Source organism: Apaloderma vittatum, unplaced genomic scaffold, assembly GCF_000703405.1.
Source record: "Apaloderma vittatum isolate BGI_N311 unplaced genomic scaffold, ASM70340v1 scaffold3277, whole genome shotgun sequence".
Taxonomy (NCBI): Eukaryota; Metazoa; Chordata; class Aves; order Trogoniformes; family Trogonidae; genus Apaloderma; species Apaloderma vittatum.
This window is the reverse complement of record NW_009727658.1, coordinates 1563-20993: the sequence shown is the minus strand read 5'-3', so window position 1 is coordinate 20993 and position 19431 is coordinate 1563. Positions and strand designations below refer to the sequence as shown.

Genomic DNA, 19431 nt, shown 5'->3' with positions numbered 1-19431 from the left:
CCTACAGACTGCTGTAATCTGAGGAGATTAAAAGCCACACGTGTCTTCTTCCAAAAGCAGGAGAGCACAGAAAAAGTTGTAAGACAGCCAGCCAAAGTAGTTACGATGGAAGGAGAGTCACCAGAGGTTAAGGAAGGACCAACAAAACCCAGCCATCCCAGAGCCAGCCAGTGTTGCACCTGGACAAGCACAGGCAGGTAGCAAAGTGAGCTCCTATCACCACATTTTGAAGCCTGAGTTCATCCTAATCCTCTTACAAAGAAACAAACGCGGCACAAGAGCAGCTCATATTTGTCACTCCCTGAGTCTCCAGATCTGAGCAGTTAAGAACACGAGCTCTCCGGCACACTAAGGGCTTTTCCAGTCAGCACCCTCACGGCATTCGCTGGCTTTGTTGTTCACTCGTTTTCATCTGTGTCTACTCCTGTGCAAGGAGCGATGATTTAGGATCTGCAATACACTAAGAATTCTAGCACCACTTCTCCATGCCATTTCCTAGGGTAATTGGTTACACGGGTTACCAGGCAAGCCACCTGATCGTGACAGCCGTACGCTGCTGCCAGCCACAATAAATGACCATTCCTACAGGAAACCATGGTAAGGAAAACTTTGTGAACTTTATCTCAAGTTCAGAATTTTCAGAATAATGCTGAGAAGTCTTTTTACCCTTCTTCTAGAGAAGGCATCCTTTAAATATAGGCAATAGACTTTAAAAAAAAAAATCAGAGTGTTATTATTTACTAGTTGTGAAACCTGTTGGGTGTTTTAGCTAAATACACCGATTTTCTACATGGCAAGCAGTGTCTTTGAAAAATGTACATTGCATACAGGAAAATACCAGGAAATAATGTTTCCTTCCTTCTTAGCCATTTCCTTCAAGTCACTAAGAGAATGCCCAAGCCCACGGTGCCAACTGTGTGTCAGGAGCCCCTCAGCAAAAGGAACAGCGAGTGGTATCTCCTCCCATGAACCTCAAGCATCAACCAAATCACTGGAACAAAGGAAGAACAAGGAAAGAGCAGTGAGAAAAAGCACATCTTCAGCACTTAAAACCCAGTGGAGTTGACTGTGTTGCTCTTGGGAGAAGAGACAGGCTGAACACCTTACTTTGCAGTGGCCAGGCCCACCAGAACTGATCCTCTACTAAGACACTTCACAAAGCTATGTCTCAACACCTGGCTGTCAGCTCATGCCACGTCCAGCTGCAAGGCCAATGAGACCAACAGTTTGGTGGTGCACACATCAGCTCAGTTCCCTAAACAGAGCATTCTTGGGTGGTGGAGGGCCCTGCATGTATAAATCTTGGGTGGCATTAGACCGAGCACGTACCTCCTTAAGGCGTGCTTCAGCGATCCACTCTCCTTCCCTCGCAGCCCACCTTTAAATAGCCACTAGAAGTTAAAAGAACACAGTGCACTGAATCAAAGCGACAACTCTTAAGTCACGTTCTGCTAGTTGAAAAAAAACCAAGGGACTGCAGAGCAGCTTTCCTGCTCTAACAGTTCAGGCTTTACCAGAGCACTTCACCTGGAGTTAACATTCCTGGCCCCACCACTCAACCCTCATTGTCAGTCTAAAAAAGCGAGATGGAGAAAGAAGAGAATTTTGTTCACCCTGTTTTGTTGCTATAATGTGACCCACACTGTTTCCCTCCTCTTTCCACAGGCATCTGTGGAGATGTTGGCTCAGACCTCAGCCTGAGGGAAGCAGTGGGTCTATACTACTAGGAAATAAGTGTAGACTACAGCAGGCACTTCCATTTTCCTCCTAAGCAAAGGCTCAGCTTTTACGAGGCATCTACATCCATTTAGTTGCCCTCCTAGTATGCTTCCCTGACACAGAATTGTCAGGGTTGGAAGCAACCTTTAAAGATCATCTAGTTCCAAAGCCCCGCCACGGGCAGGGACATCCCCCACTAGATCAGGCTGCCCAGAGCCCCATCCAGCCTGGCCTGAAAAACTCCCAGGGATGGGGCTGCCACCCCCTCTCTGGGCAACCTGTGCCAGGGTCTCACCACCCTCATGGGCAAGAACTTCTTCCTCACGTCCCATCTGAACCGACCTTTTTTCCCACCCCCATCCAGCGATGTTCCCTCACCCCACGTCCAACATCATGCCGGACTTTTGGAGCCAGCCAGCAGAGCTCTTTGGGTTAACAGCCCTTTAACTTGCAGCAGGATCAAGTGTCAACTGAAATTCATGCTTCAGCAAACTAAGTGGCCACAACAACCACGATACAGTTAAAAACAACCTGAAAGCTCTCCATTGTCATATGGGATGGAAACAAAGTCTCATTTACCATGAAAGCTGTCTCCTCCTGTTTAGTTTTCTGATCTGGAGGCTGCACGTGAGAGCTTAACAAGTAGGTCACATGAGCCTCTGGAGTTAATTTCGTCTTGCCTCATTTAGCTGGAAACCTGTGGCTCAAAGCACCAGCTCCAGATTTGGCTTTTACATCCATGTTGAGCCCGATACTGAGAGCTGGTTTGAATCAGCAGATGCAGCACCTTCTGGAAAAAATCTAAAAAGGAATTGAGCTTATCAAGAACCCACCTGACTTACCACCTCTTTGACCAGGGACACAGGGCACATGGGCGCAGGACAGTCAGGTCATGTCACATTGGGAGTGGCAGTCGCTACTAATTTCGCCTGGTGAGGTTTTACAAGAAGAGAGGGAGAGAGGGAAAGAAGAGATCTGCTGCAGTGCAACGCAGGAATATTCAACAAACCTGATCTCAGCCCCCGAAGAAGAAAGGGGGAAAAAATCTTCTGATGTTAGCTGTGGAGGCCATGGATAATCAGTCCCTGGGGAGCTCAGCTGTAACTCAACCAACCAGCCTGATACACGCAGGGCAGAGCCTGCATTCCCTGCAGAGGAAAGACATGCCGTTCTCTGCCACGCAAAGGCCTACGAGGGCTAAAGAACAGCCCTGTAATTCTGGGTTATGGAAAAGGAAATCTGAACCCCAAAGGCTTTCCGGAAAAGCCAAACAACAGCCCAAGGCCCCAGGGACGGGGTTTTATAAAGCAGTACTGGATCATAAGAGCAGCAGACATGAAGGCAGATATAAGAAAGGCAGAATGCAATCAGTAACGCTCTTTATATTATGAACAAACTTGTTATATGCATATACCTGCTCAAGAAATGACCTGTGATCCCTGGTGAGTGTGTTCTGCAGCAGAAGATGGGAGCCAGAGCACAAGACCTCCAAAGTGCCACAGAAAACAGCCCTCAGCCAACAAAATAAGCATAAAACCTCACTTGCATAATGGATACCAAGAGGAAAGGCAGGGGAAATCTCACTGCCAGCAAGCGAGACCTCATCTGGAAAACCAAGTACAGCTGTGTTCGTTTATGGCCCAAAGAGCTGGAGTGAAACAAGAGTCGGTACACAGAAAAAAATGTCAAGTGAGAAGGAGAGTCAGGAGAAGAGATTAAGGGTGACTGTCTTATCTGATCTGGCAAAACAAAGACCGAAATGAGATGCAAGTGGCATCTCCAAAGATACCAGGCAGGTCAGGGACCACGCGTTGGAAGACAGAATTGATAAACAAAGTCAAAGTTTTGGGCTGGAAATCGAAACACAAAGGTTTTAAAAGCTCTCTTGTGGCAGATAGACCAGGAACTAGCAGTTTAGGGGTTTGTTTTTAAAATGAATCAGTGGAGATGGGTGTGAAAGACTGTAAAACAGTGGCTGCAGAGGACACGTGATGGTGTCTCCTCCCCTGCAATGTCAGGACAATTGCAGGGCGTCCCTTGGAACAACACGTTATCCATCTGACTAAGAGACAGCATCCACTTCTGTAAGGTGAGCAGTAACGCTTCCCACACACTACATAAAATAACACCTAATTATAAGCATTAAAATAAATAAGCACAATAGAGCAGTCAGAGAGGATTAAGAGCCATTTCTCTGTGCTTTGGCCAGACTATCTGGCCAATCTCCTCTGTAAGACAGCGACTGCAGATATTCTGCTTGACTTGAATCTCCAGAAATAATACCAGAACAATGATCAAACTCTTTGTAGGCAGGAAGAAGCCAGCACCAAGATGAGTAATAGTTTGCAACAGGCACCCAACGCCAATCATGCTGCAAACGAGCCAGTTTTACTCTGCATGAAACCTGAGGATGCCAGACTATGACGAGGGCTAGAAAAGGCTTGGGCTGTTGTTTCAGACGACACGGCTAGTGATGCCTACACCCACAAAAGGCAAAGAAAGCACAGACGCAGAACTGGGAGAACGAGAGGATAGCTCACTGTCAAGCTGCAGAAAGGTATCCATCAGTCTTACCAGGGTCAGATCTGAGTCCGGCACCATCCAAACACAAGGGCAGGGAGGGAATCTGCAGTTGGCATCACGTAGCAGATGTGCTACACAATAGAGGAGAATAACAAACAGCCTTGACAAACTGTCAGCAGGAGGGAGGATCTCTCAAAACCTCCTTTCTACCCTATTTTCCTATAATGCCATGCTTTGAAACAGTACAGCTGATAAAGATATTCCATCTACAATTCATCGCTCAAAAACTTATTCTAATGAATCAATTATTCATTAAAAATGGCCATAATGAAAAATACAGGACATTGTAAATTCATAAAATTCCAGTACAAAGTTGTTCCAGTTTTTAGATATTTTCACATGGCCAACATTCTCAGGGAGCAGTATATAATCTCTAAGAGCAAGAAGGAATACATTATATATTGAGGACAGTGTTTCAACTTAGAAAAACCAACCATAGGTTGCTGATACTTTGAAACACTGTCAGGAGTGAGATGGAAGTACCAGTAAAGAGCTCCACACATGCCAGTCCAACACTCACACCCTATACAGGGAAAGAAACGGATGTTATTTGTTGCGGGGAAGGTCTGAAATAAAAATTTAGAAAGCTTACCAAGAATTATCATTTCACCCCTTTTCAAGTCAATAATTCACCCTCGCCTTGAACACTGTGTGCAAGTCTGGTCTAGTAAATGTATTTAAAGGCACAGGGTAAAACCAAGCCAAAAACAAAAGTAGCAAAGAAAGCGATTAGAAGAACAGAACGACTTCACCAGAAATAAGTAAGATAGGCCTCTCCCATTTTGGAAAAAGAAAACACCAGTCCTAGATATCATAGCTAGGATGCAAAGAGATCAAGTGTTAACTCCCTCTCCCAGTAAAAATGCTCCAAGGAATCAGATGAACTGCTGGTGTTCCAAGAAAACACAGCACTGAAACAAGATCTGTATCACACAAAACGACCAAGCCACTCCAGAACACATGCCGAGCTTTAGCATTTGCACGTGGTAACTACCTCTGCTCACCCAGTGTGTCAGAAAGCTGTTATTGCTTTTTAAAATCACAGCTCCTAGAAATGGGAATGAACTTCCAGTTTAGCAGAGGGCGAGGCTCACACCAAACGAAAGGAGCTGAGCCTTCCCAAAGCCTACAGCCGAGCTCCAGCAGCCACCACGTCCCGTCGCCAGGCAAATCTACGGCTTTGGGTTCAGAAAGCGACAGCAGAGCCATGTAGAAGAGAAATTAAGAGCCATGCATAAAGCAAAACCCAAACCCACCTTCCTCAACTCAAGAAAACCCTGTGGCTACAAGTGGCTGGTGATCGGGAGCGTACGGGGTAATATTTGCTCTATCCCCACGCGTTTGCTTAGGCACCAAGTCCTACCAAAAGCCAGAGCTCACCAGGCTTGCAGGACCTTCAGCCAGATCCAACGGGAACCTTTCCGGGGTGCACATTTTGTTTCCCAGGATCAGCTGGGCACCTTCTGCTTCTGTAAGAGGTTCAGGATTTCTTAGCACATCCAGTGAAGTGTCCAAGACTTACCTTTCCACTGACTCCTTACTAATAGCAATACTAAATAATTCAGCTAGCTCCTTCCATCCTATTACTTCAACAATAATCCCTTTTCTGGACACCAATTATTTGCTTTTGTTAATTAAACACAATAAGGATTATGCGCAAACTTTTCAACAAGATGTCTTAAAAACAATGCTTGCTTTAAACCCTTTTTCAAAGGAACTGGTTTAAAAAAATAATAAATCTGCTACCTTAAAGACCATATGCCATCAGACTGAACCTTCCCACCTCCTCTGTCTTAAGTAAAAACATGTAAAGTATTGAGCTAAGTTAGAAAAAAAAAAAGCCATAAATGCAGGTTAATCTATATGTTATCATAATTTTCTACTTCCGGAAGGAAATAAGGGAGGGGGGGAAAAAACCATACTGCCTTTACAAACATCTACCCGTATCAGAGCTGGAAGCGGAAACTAGCTCCGGTCTGGCGAGTATTTCACAGTCAACGAAAACTTTATCAGCATCAGAATCAAAGCCGTTTTGAAACAGTTTTCTACTTACTGGACCACAGATCCTGAGAAATTAGGCAGAAAACCACCACTCCAAAGCTGAACTGGACACACAGGAGTCCACAATGATGATGAATTTGAAGGTGGCAGCATATTAAAGACAAAACACACCCACAAACCAACAAAGCAACACAAAAACCAGACGAGACTTTTGAAGCCAAGAAACCCACGACACCATGCCCAGAAGCAAAGCGTGGCCTCACCGCGAGGTGATGACATGAGTGAGAAAGCGCAGCTGGCCTCAAGACAATAAATTCATGGGAGAAGAAAAAGTGTGTGTGGGGGGGAAATATTCCCAAAAATCTTGAAGTTATTAGTTCTCCCTGGCTCACCCACTTCTGGCACCACACTCGGGTGGGTTTACCAATGTACGTTTGTACAATGTGCATTTGTACAGAATCCTTTTTTTCCTGGTCCAGAAACGACCACCCTTTGAAGACTGTGGCAGACACAAGACACCTTCAATCTGGTCCAGTAAGGTTAGTCCTTAGGACGGTCAGGTTCGAAATGACTCTGGCAACCAGAAGAAATAGTCTGTAAACTGAAGCCAAATAATGTGAGAATTTAACAATTTAAAGACAAATGATTATTTCTGTCATTCCAGCAACCGCAAACTAGCATCTACCATCCTTCGCGAAAGTTAGACAAGTAACAAAATGATCATTTAATATATTCTACATCTAAAAAACAGCAGAGGAAGGTGGTGGTTATGTCCTTCCCCTAGAAGGTTATATACGGTTTTGGTATCTTTATTTTAGAGACATTTCTCTCTTGTGATTATACAGTTTACATTTTCATTTGTTTTAAAGAAAACAGCATCAAGTGATACTTCTGAAAGTGAAGAAACAGACTTGGATCAAAGATGACGCCCTCCCAATCGCAGCACGCTTCAAGCACTGCATACCAAGCTTCAATTTTACATAAAGGTAATCAGAGAATTAACAAAGTAGCTAATGGATGCTCAGTAATGAGGAGCTATTGCTAAACACCTACAAGAAACAACAGGTTAGAAAGTATCACATGTTTCTAATTGTTTATCAAATCGACAGTGTCAATCTCTTATCGAGAGAGTGATAAGGGTAAGGAAAATAACAGTGCAGCAGACTCCGGATTGCACGAAAACGTGTGTGTAACCCTCACCCCACTTCCAAAACTTTTCCAGATACCTTGTACCTGCCACCACTGTTTTCAGAATCAGGGCTCCTGGAAACGAAAGTCAATCTTCACTCACCTCAAAACGCTAGAGCAAAAATCTAATTCAGGCATCCTATATTAATCACCAAGCAACCTGATGACTGTTTATTAGAGACACCAATGCAGGTAACAGCAAGTAATAGCAATTTACCAAATTATTATTACCAAATACTTTGAAGCAGAACACAGCCATGGTACTACAGATACCATCATTATTACTGCTCATAGAGACGAAGAGAGTGTGTGCAGTTTTATTTCACAGCATTGAAAATCCAAAGCAAGTTCTCAAAATTCATCCAGTTAGTACGGCATTGTTACAAACTCACATGCCATCCGGGGGTTTGACAGCCTGCTGCTAACCAGAATTCGAGCAACAGCACTCGCCAGGAGGAAACAATGGAGTTGCCAGGAAGATTAGTTAAGCTTCAGACATTTAACAAAATAAAATACATTTCAAATATATTTAAGGCCAGCACACACTGTTGGTGTTTTTCATCAGTGAAAGCTTCCAGCTTGATAAAGTCACATGCCATCCGGGGGTTTGACAGCCTGCTGCTAACCAGAATTCGAGCAACAGCACTCGCCAGGAGGAAACAATGGAGTTGCCAGGAAGATTAGTTAAGCTTCAGACATTTAACAAAATAAAATACATTTCAAATATATTTAAGGCCAGCATCCAAGAACACTGTCAGTTTTTTTCATCAGTGAAAGCTTCCAGTTTGATAAAGGCTGCAAACAAAGTCCTCAGCTGATGACAGAGATGAAGTGTTTTGCCCAGAGCCACATGAGGGAAGAGAAAGCATTATTTTTCTTGCAGGACTTTTTCAGGATGCGGTAACCTGAAGAGCCATGACATACGGCTGCCTGTTCCCTGAGCTAGTGCCCAACTTCATCGAACCGTTTTTAACCATTTTGGTTTTCAGTATATGAACAAATGTATATATTTACGAACTAAAAGGGTCATTGCAACCTTCAAATACAGGTTAGAATCCAAATCGGATATTTTCCTTTTCAGTCAATTGCTGACAGCCACCAAAGGTCTCTCTGGTAGGCTGGATGGACCTGCACTCCAAGGCAAAATAGGAAACAGCCGCTGAAGAGTCATCCTTGAAGCCCTTTGCGCAGAACTTAAGCATACAACCAACCTGATAATGCAGAAGCAAGTGATGCTTCACTGTAGAAGGAATTTTTTGACCCCATGCCTCATCTGGCACCCGATCAAAAAAGCAGTCAACTGCAACGTATTCCTTCTCCAAAAGGAAGAAGGATATATCTTGGAGCAAACGTGTCTTAAAACGAGTCTCGCTGAACTGACAAACAGAAGCCCTCCAGTCATCTCCACCAGGCAGGATTTCAACCCTTCCGTTCAAATCACAAATCATCACGGGATGACTGACTCACAGGAAAAAAAAAAAATAAATTGTTCAAAATTTGTTTTTTCTTGTCCTTGTATCTGCTCTTTTCCCCAACTTCACTGCCTTTAAAACAAAGGTTCGTTTCTTCACAGCTTGCCTCAAACATTGCAATAAAGTTGCTAACAGGCGTCCTTCTCACTAATTATGATCCACTGGCTTAGTCTCAAGGTAGGATCACGTGAAAAAGGAGACACGCAAAGCTGTTACAGCAGTAAAAGTCACATGCTGGGACTGACAGTTTTCCTGACCTATATCCTTCCCTCGTTTCAGCATCGATACCTCTCCTTAGCCACTTCACCAGTTCCAGAGAAATAGTTGCAGAGCTAATGCAGGCAAGTATTTCACTGGGACATTAAAACTGAAATATCCACCAGTTCTAATCGGTATCTCGAGTGATGAGAACCTTGGTCTCCACGGGGACTGACGCACTCCTGAAATTGGGTACTAAGTCCCAACATAGGGAAAAGCCCTTAACTCAGAGTGCAACAGTAACAAACCTCTTGGATTGCTCCCTAACTTACAGATATGTAAATCTTAAGTGCTTTTATACAAGCCATGGTTAAAAAAAGAGACAGAAGTGTAAGTTCTCAAGAAAAATAATAAAATAAATTAAAAAAAAAATCACGCACTGAGTTTAACTCTTCAACTTTAAGCCTGTTGGCCTTTCTCTTTCCTGTTTTTGCTTTTGCAGCAGTTAAGTTCCCAGTCTGGAAGGCAGGCCTACAAAAAGAAGTGACCCTGCAGGAAATGAGATTTTATAGCACACCTGATACCCTACAATAATCACTCATACCAACCTTTCACCCCCTCCTCAGTAAACACATCAAACTACACCTCACTTTATGGAGTGAGCTCTGGAACACTCATTATAAGGCACAGGTATGCACTTCGAGAGCTTCCAGCTCCATCCATGCACAGCCTTGTTGGCTCTGGGGCAACTTGTTCACACAGCCATGTGCTTCTAGACGATGAACGAGTTTTTATCTGACTTACTGCATGTCAGATATTTCCGGACAATTATCTTCACTTTTCCTTCTTCTGTCACACTGCAGAGCTCTCAAATGCTTCCCAGCTTTCAGCAGCAAGTGAATTTACTTCAAACGTAGTTGTTTAAAAAGACTGCTGGTACTTGTATGCAATTAATTTCTTTAAAACCAGCATCATTTCAAGAAGAAGGTGGCACAGCTAATGTGTGAGGCCTACCTAAGCGACAGCAAGCTCAGAGCCTTTGTCCTGGACAGCCTTAAAGCTAGCAGAAGTCAAGTCTCAGCCAGCACTTTTTACAGTCCAAAACCTGCCTGGATTTAGGGTTAGCAACAATCTCATTGCAAGCAAGAGGCTGGACTGGAGACCTCCAGAGGTCGCTTCCAGCCAGAGCTGCTAGGAAAACTATCAGCACCTGGGCAGGACCAAGATGTTCATAGGTGTCGCAGAGCCTAAGACGAATGCCCTAGCCCAAACCTTTAATATCCTCACTTTTTTTTTTCCCCTCCTAAAAAAATCCCAACTTTCTCTGTTGTTTTTTTTTTTACTACTTCTTTTGTAAAGATAATTTACTTACCCTGGAGGCTAACTTGCTATGCAGGATGGGTCAATGATGACTTTAATTCTTTCAACTCCTGGACCCTTTTCAGACAGGTGACCATGCAGGAACACCACAAGTCCTCCTGTTTTAAATGCCCAAGAAAATGATGGTCCCGTGGTGCCATTCAGGCAGAAGTTTGGCAGCTACGGAGAAGGACTACATACTCCCTCCCTCCTAGAAGCTCAGGAAAAGGCGCAAAGAAGCTCACAGGTCTGAATTATTTCATGCCTGCCACAGGAAGACAGTAGCTAGCAAAACAGGCAGCACAAAGCAATACTCAATCAGTCCAACCACCTTCGGCTCTGATAAAACAGAAGTTGCCCCAGCTCTTAAATCCATCTAGGGCACATTCTTAAAGAGTAACGACCAATGAAATTACTTATTCGTGCACATAATCATACAGGTAGGTTTCATCTCGCATCACACAGTTGTTACAAATGCTCAGCAACATCCCTGTGTTACTGCATTTGCTTTTGTAATTCCACTTATGTAATAAATAAACAGTACATTTAGCTGAGACAAGCCGTCAGTCAAATCTGCAAGTTTAGAAAGTCAACAAAGTAGCAGCAAATCACCAAAAGTGCTTGTCCACAGCGTCTCGTCGAACAGAACCGAGATCAATTTGCAGAACACCCACTCCGCTTCGCTCCCTCAAAGCTCATCAACAGCAGTAATATTAACTTTTGGTAATTCACACTCTTCTTTGAAGTGGCAGTTTTCCAGGATGTCCTTGTAATAGTCCTTGAGGTCTGCATAAGTAGAGGTGGTTTCATTCGAGTGATGAAACAACATCGGGGTTTCATTCAACAGCATCTGCACTTGATACTCTTCTTTAGAGGTTTTCACTTGATCACAGTGGTAAAGCACAAACACCAGGTTGGCTGCATAAGGCACAATCCGGCCACTGCGGAATTTCCGATGCGCTTGTCTGATGTAATTATTTGCCTTGAGAGGCTCATCATCTTTGAAAAAACCCATAAGGGCAAGCAGTGGCTGAAGTGTCTCTGCATGTCCAACTTGCACAATCAAAGGTGAAGAAATGGGTTTTGAACTAAAAAAAAATAAGAAAAAAAAAGAAAAAAGCACAAAAGGATGAGCAAGAGCCTGTGCTTTAAAACAAACATACCAACATCCTGCACAGCTGTCAGAAACGAAGGCTTAAAGAAGGAGACTTTGAACTTATTTTACTCCAACGCCTGATAAAAACCTTTTTGGGAGTTTCAGTGTATCAGACTTTTTTAAAGCATCCAAGTTTCCTGAGCTTACGCCTTACATAAAATGTAAGAAGTTGTAATAAATGTAGTTAGGTGACAGCCAGAGCCTAAGATAAATATGGCAAACAAAAGGAACAGGTTAATGGTGTGCATTCACCTACCTGGGCCCCTGTGTACTCGCTAGGTAGAGGAAGATCCAGTGACCACACTCCAGTTACTATATTGGGTTTAGATTAAATGTAAGATTTTTCAATAGCATTGCCTCCTCCCATCACTATCATCATCATCATCATGGCTAGACTTTGCAAACAAAGATATGGGAAGGCCTCCTCCCATCAGGAATTTGAGAAAAGGGTAGGAAATCACCAAGCCAGCTGCAAGGGTCTGTTAGTGTACAAACCAAGGCAAGTCTTTCAACAGATGTCACAGAGTCCCCTTCCACCGTCAGCACGTGGGAAGGCTTAAGGACATCCCAGGACCTCACTACTGAATAAAGCCATTGCGAGGGGCAGCAGTTTTAAACCACAGCAAGGCAGATTTAGATTAGACATTAGGAAGAAGTTCTTTACTATGAGGGTGGTGAAACACTGGCACAGGTTGCCCAGAGAGGTGGTGGAAGCCCCCTTCATCCCTGGAAAGGTTCAAGGCCAAGTCGGACGGGACTTTGAGCAACCTGGGTGGGTGGGAGGTGTCCCTGCCCATGGCCGGGGGTTGGAACGAGATGGGCTTTAAGGTCCCTCCCAACTCAAACCAGTCTGTGATTCGGTGATTATTTCTGTAACACCGATTCACTGCAAATACATTCAGGCGTTCCCCCATCACCGGCTGTGTTTAGTAAAACTCCCCAAGACATTTTTATAGGGGTTTCCTTCGTAACCAGCTGAATTCTTTACCACAAGTTTCACAGATTAGCTTTAGTACAAACCCACAGCTAAAATGTAACAGCTTTTCCCAGGATGCTGAATGGTGTTTAATGAGATTGATTAGTCAGTTATTTTTTTTGCTATTGTTGTTCTTTGGCAGACACAAGAAGTGCCCAAATAACAAAGCATAATGAACTATTAAGTGAGGTCATCTAGGACACAACTGACTTCATGAAGACCAATGATTTATTATTAAAACATAGCCCTTTTCTTTAGCTATTCTAAATACTTCAAATAGCACAGATTTTTTTAAGTCTTTTTAATAAGCTTCTGCCTAAATTAATCCACAGTGCAGTGAAGAGAAGCCCCCACATTATCCTCATTGTAGGCCTGGAAAGTTTTAAAGTTTTCAACGTTAATTTTGCTAGACTTCGGGATCAAATATCTTTTCCAACTGCTGTAAAAAAGAGCAAGCAGCAATTTGGTTTCAGGATGAAAATTAGACCGAAGTACAAACTTCCTGGACCATCAAGAAATTCTGGCAAATCCCTACTACTCTAACCTAACTACAGCCACATCACTGCCTGCACAGCAAGCAAATTACTGGTTTAACACAAAAACTGCTTCCCTTCATGACACACCATCACCAGTGGAGGACGTTAAGGAGTGTTCCTGCCCACCTCCACAACCACCAATGCTTTTAACTGCATATTGTGCTGGAAAAAGAACCCTGATTGGATAGCAAAATAGTGCCAATTTATTAAGGTGGGGTTTTTTTTCCCCTATAATACGGTTCAGCTCTTTGGAAAGTACATTGGCATTTACCAACGTCTAGTCTCAAGACAGTAATCCAATTGCTGGAAGAAAACAGTTGTGCAATTTATTAGCCCATATTTTAAGCAGGACTACTGTTATTACTAATTCTCTAGAATACCAAAAAGAAAATCATACTCCCTCAGCACTCAGAAGCCCAGGCCATTTGTTCTAGCATGTGTAAAACCACGTTTAGCTTTCGTGAGGTGGTATTTGGAAAGATTCCAGCCGTCAGTGAATTCCACCCCCAGATAAGGCACATCTTGATTGGCCTGAAAAGGAGGTGTTTCCTCTGCTCCCGCCTGAAGTCTGACGCAACTCAAAAATGGTTAACTGCAAGACTTGCCTGTACATTCGAACTTTGATCTGACGAGCAGGAATTAGCACAGGATGGGCTCTGTATTCCCAGCTCGACGTAGCCATGGTGTTTGAGCAGCCCGAAACACACTTTGCACCGTTCTGCTCCACAGTGGGCCTGCAGCTCGTCCCACTATACTCCTTGGGCATGCACATCCACACACAACCCCTCTCCTTAGGCAACACCACTTCAAAAAACACAGCAGAAAACTGCTCAGAAGAAGGAGCAAAATCACAGAAAGGTTCTGTATGGAGGCTGTTATATTTTTTTTCACCTGTGCCTTTGCTGTACCAAGAGGTGGGCATTGATTATAGCCCCTCTTCCAGCTTCTCCAAAATCTGTGGTTCTGCCTGCAGGTCTCCCCTTGTTACTTAGGAGCCCTTCCCTCATTTAAAATTGTAGAGCTTTTGGATCCTTTGACCCTCTTCTCTTCACTTCCCCCTCCGTTCTTACTCATTTCACTAGTTCACTTACATCTGACCTCTCCACACACACCTCCAGGGACGCACTTTTATGTTTTAAGACACATTTTGCACCTCTCCCATCAGTCCACAAACACTAACAGCAGCAAAACCCACAAGCTCAAAGAAGATCACCTCCTGCAACTTCCAGCTCAGAGATCTCCTGAGCCAGACCTGGCTTTTATGGAACGAAGGACCTCTCATCGAATCCTTCCTTTGTCCAAGCTCTCCTTAAAGCCACATACAACACCCTGTGACAGAGCTGCACAGCCTCACACATTGCTCTTAATTTTTTCTTTTTTGTATTTGTAGATAGTCTGTACCATTTACCCTTTTTTACTTACAACTAGGCAATAATACTCTTTCCAAGTCAGGAAATCCTACCTCAGCCACTCCACATTTCTGTCAAATGAGCTATATCCTTTTAGATGTGAATATCAGAAATGCATCCACGATGCTGTTTTCTTAATTTAAGACACCTTAATAACCTTTCTTACAGAGGTTTGAGATACATCCAGGCAACTGTAAGAACCTCAAAACAACTCCTGAGCAGTAAATGATCTCAAATTCTGACAGATGACAAGATCATTTCCATCATGTAGATTACTTCACAGATCTGCAATTTTCAAGCCCAGTTAGTCCCACAAGGTCCTTTTACAATCCTCATGGCAGAAACAATTTACCTTATTTATCTTGATTAAAAGTGCTGCATTTGCAATGCTACTTAACTTCTCACCTCTTACTCTTGCTCATTTACAACATCCTGAGCAGCCCAGATCCTTGCAGAGCCATCTCTACTAGTGACCTGCCTTTGCTAGGAAAATCAGCTATCCCTACTCTCCGTTTCTCCTATTTAGATCCTTTTTGTTTTTACCCACATAAAGATTTCCCCCCTTCTACCCCAACTGCTTGATTTCTTTTAGCACGGAAACCTGTTGAAAGATCTTTGAAAAGCACGTGTCTTCCACACTGCCTTATTTGTATGCTTGCTGATCCTTCCCAAGAGCCCCAAGAGGTGAATTTCGCTCTCAGAGAGCTCTGCAGACCGCTTATCACTGCTACTCTCAATCACTATTTCTCTCCTATTGGCCTGTAATTCCAATTCTCTCCTGGAGCTGCTTTTTTCTTTTCTCCTTTATTTAATCATTGGGTTTAAATCGTCACATCTGGCAGCCCCCACAATCTCCTTGGCTGAAACCAACACGCTCTGGCTGTTATTTCAGATATTCCAGTTCTTTCAGCACTCTTGGGAAAGTATCACCCAGTTCTAGCAATCTGGCACATTTTCCCTCTGTCCCAGCTGCACATCTCTACACACGCCTGCTTCCAAACACAGTGGTCTGTATTTTATAGTTTACTAAGCAAGGAAGCCAGTAATGTAAATACGCTGCTGAGGTCTCTAAACTGAGTGTTAGACGGGCATTATTAACTCCACGGGGAGTGGACTTCACACACCCACTCCACCCACAAAAAAAGGGTTTCAGAGCTGCTAAGGGGAAAAAAAAAATTAAAAGAATGAAAATTCTGGGTATCAGTGCTCACTTTAAGCAAGGTCTGGCATTGCTTCCCAGCTGAGGCTGGGAGGAATTTCTGAAATGGACGTAAATCACAAAAAACTCATTTAAGTGTTTTAGTTTAAAAAAAAACCACAACAAACCAGCAGGACATATGTTTTTATATAGCATATAAACACTCACACATAAGTTATAAAGAACAAGGAAAAAAAAATCTCATTATGACAAAAGAAGGAATAAAGAAGGGGCACATTCTCACTGCAAACTGAGCTTTTATTTCACTTGCTTCAGTCTCGTGAAATCATCATGCTGACAAGCCAAACCACCTCAGGAGACAAAACTAACCTTTCCCACTCACAGCTATCGCACCATATTCTTTTAACAAGGATTAAAACTATTTCCTTGTACAACACAACCCTGTGTTGTACATTTTCAATATGTACTATTTAATATAGTACACAGGATTTCTCACCAGCACTGGGTATCTCATTTCTAGGACTACTTAAAACACTCCCTCTTCAATCTCTGGGGTCATGACTCCAGTTTAGATGTGGTTTCCTATCACCTAATAACGACAATAAAAACCATCACCAAGGTTAAAACAACAACAGCAATATTTTTAATTATGAGGAAATCACGAAAGATTGCCTCTTCAGAGCATGTATGCAGGCAAAGGTTACTATTGCTCCTGCATTTCTGATAAAGGTATACACAGGAGTGCAAAACACAATCACCAAAACACTGATAAATTCGAAACAGTAGCACAAGATAACAAAATTAAATGAAAGGCCTGAAGTTTCCACACTCGATCTTTTCCACAATTAATGACTCAGCATCACGCGGAAGCATCAGACAAAGTCCTCAACATCGTACTCCGGCAACTGCTAATGGTATTTCAACTCACTTTTTTTTTTTTTCCTCTCACTTTTACTTAGTAGTAAATGACTTGGGAAAGCACACTGATCAGAATTAAAAATAAATAAATAAATCTTAGTTCCAGCTTTAAAAGGAAATGAAAAAGACTGTGCACTAAACTTTGCCATAAAATATCAGGAGCTTGTTTGAAAGTGATTGCTGGTGATTTGTTCCGTGTTCATTTTATGAGGCACCTCCAAACGAGCAGAAGTGCCTGTCACGAGGTGGAACATGAGCAAGGTTCACTGAAGAGAGGCATCAGCTTCAGCTACTCAAGTGCCCACACCGTAACCTTCTAAATAAATCTGACCAGGCTGAAAATGAATAAGTTCCTGAACAATTCATCAGCACAATCCTAAAAGCTAAGTCTCACCATGGAAAAAAAGGCACCACGGAGAAGCTCAGACACGGGATTTAACATTCAGACAAAATCTAGTTCTCCTTAAGGCCAGCAGGTTCAGGTTTAACCCCGAATCTTCTGCATCACCTCACCCATCCTCAATCGTTCCTGCTCTTCCTAAGACTGCTGACATGGTAGAATACACTGTAGATATGGAAGAAGTGAACTTTCTTTAATTCAAAGTTTATTTCCTAAACACCAAGGTGACTTTGACCTAAAGATAACTCAAACTCCAAGAGATAACGGGATAAGAAGAAACATTTCCTACAGCAAAGCTTCACTGGCCAAACTTCAGAACTCATATAAAAATCCCTCCGACAACTTCAAAGAAGGCAAGTTTTAACAACTATTAAACAAGCAAGCTTAGACTACGTTCTGTCCTTTCACTCCCCAATACAAAAGCCAGGACAAAGAACTCAAAACCCTCTATCTTCAGCTACAGGATGAATTCTCCATCCCTCCCATCACAATTTGTATCTGAAAAGAACAGCTGAAGGAACCCTAAATCTACAAGGAAACAGCAGAGATCAAGGAATGCAGTGGCGGGACTCAGAGGGCAGCAGAAATATTTAATGGTAGTTTTGCTCCTCTGAGAGTTATAACCAATGGGAAGGAAAAAACCCAAGAAATCTGTCAAACAGTATTAAGTCCTCAAGTGTCAAAGCTTCCACCTTAAACAGTAGGACAGAAGACAGCTGGGCTCATTCATAACCAGAATCAGTACCAGCAAAACAGAATGTCCCCACAATACAGGATAAAAACCTTGTTCTTTTCCAACAAGGGCACACATAAACTCACTCATGGCAAAGAAAGAGTGGTGAAGTATTAGAACAGGCTGCCTAGGGCAGTGGTGGAGTGACCATCCCCGGAGGTGTCAAAAAAACCGGAGATGTGGCACTTTGGGACATGGTTCAGTGGCCATGGCGGTGTTGAGCTGACAGTTGGACTTTATCATCTTAGATCCAACCTTAATGACTCTATGACTATATTCTATTCTAGGGTCATGCCACAAGTTAAACCCTCCCTACTCAAGGTGAATACCGGTTAGATCAGTCCATTTGCGTGTTAGTTCCCTAAGTATTGTTTTGCTTGGTTTTTTATTTGCTTAGTTAAAAGGATATGACTCTACACATGTTGCTGAGATACCTTTTCAGAGCAATTCTGAGTGAGCAAGTATTAGGTACTTAATGTGAGATCAAGTATACTCTGAGAGGTTTGAAAGGCACAAGCATCACTTAAAATACCTAGTTCCAGGCAGACAGATTAAAAGGCACATACCCAGGGGAGGTCCCCTGGACTGCCCAGGTATCTGACAGAAATCCTTACAGAAATGCAAGGATGCTGCTGGATGTGCTACAAGGGCATATGGAGAATTTCATGTCTCTACTTGGTTTCCTCAAAAGCATCCTTTACTCATGTCAGAAGTTCCATCTTTGAGAGATGAAGATATTGAAATCAATCACATCATATGATACAAATCTGCTGTTTGAGATGGTTTATTCATGAAAGTCATTCCATTCCCCTGATTTTCTGGAAACCAAGTAAAGACCTGCATATTTTTCAGCGGTATTAATATAAACTGCATGGTTTATTGAACTGTACAGCTGGCACATTGGTCTGTGAATACAAGAACATCTTGCTACAGGGATCAGTTTGCCCATCACACACACTATCTGCTTTCCTCTCTGAAGAGATATACTGAAGTCAAGCAATATTTTTTTGTGGTTAAGTCATATATCACTATGTAATTAGCAGATGAGGTAACAAGTACCTAGGCAGGAAACCTTCAACACAGGCTCTTCCAGTACCCCAGAGAGCCAGGGGACACAGTTGGGACACCCCTGAAAGACAAGGGCCAGGTCCTGCATTTAAGCCACAACAAGCCGCTGCAACGCTACAGGCTTGGGGCAGTGTGGCTGGGGAGCTGTCTGGCAGAAAGGGACCCGGGGGTTCTCATCAACAAGCGGCTGAAGATGAGCCAGCAGTGTGCCCAGGTGGCCAAGAAGGCCAACAGCATCCTGGCCGCTGTTGGAAATAGTGTGACCAGCAGGAGCAGGGAGGAGATTGTCCCCCCATAATCGGCACTGGGGGGGGCACCCCTTGAGTGTTGTGCCCAGTTTTGGGCCCCTCAATCCAAGAGAGATCTCGAGGGGCTGCAGCGAGTGCAGGGGAGGGCAACGGAGCTGGGGACTAAATCTTATGAGGAGCGATTGGAGGAGCTGGGGCTGTTGAGTTTGATTAAGAGGAGGCTGAGGGGAGACCTCATCGCCCTCTGCAACTCCCTGAAAGGACGTTGTGGAGAGGTTGGTGCTGGTCTCTTCTCACGGGGAACTTGG

General features: G+C 43.4%; 1 protein-coding gene across 1 annotated transcript; it reads right to left on the bottom strand.

Annotated features, from left to right (window-relative positions):
• Positions 1 to 11208: 11208 nt before the first annotated feature.
• Positions 11209 to 13870, bottom strand: LOC104277169 (multiple inositol polyphosphate phosphatase 1-like). Its single transcript, XM_009873734.1, has 2 exons — positions 13794 to 13870; positions 11209 to 11608 (listed from the first exon to the last, which is right to left on the bottom strand). The coding sequence occupies exons 1-2, from the start codon at positions 13868 to 13870 to the stop codon at positions 11209 to 11211; spliced, it is 477 nt and encodes a 158-aa protein (XP_009872036.1).
• Positions 13871 to 19431: the final 5561 nt, after the last annotated feature.

Bases quoted from the DNA above. Each gene is read 5' to 3' on its own strand.
- LOC104277169 (XM_009873734.1), bottom strand. From the start codon at position 13,870: ATGGCTACGTCGAGCTGGGAATACAGAGCCCATCCTGTGCTAATTCCT. The intron at 11,609-13,793 runs GCAAGTCTTGCA...ATTTTTTTTTAG, and splicing joins ATCAAAGTTCGAATGTACAG to TTCAAAACCCATTTCTTCAC.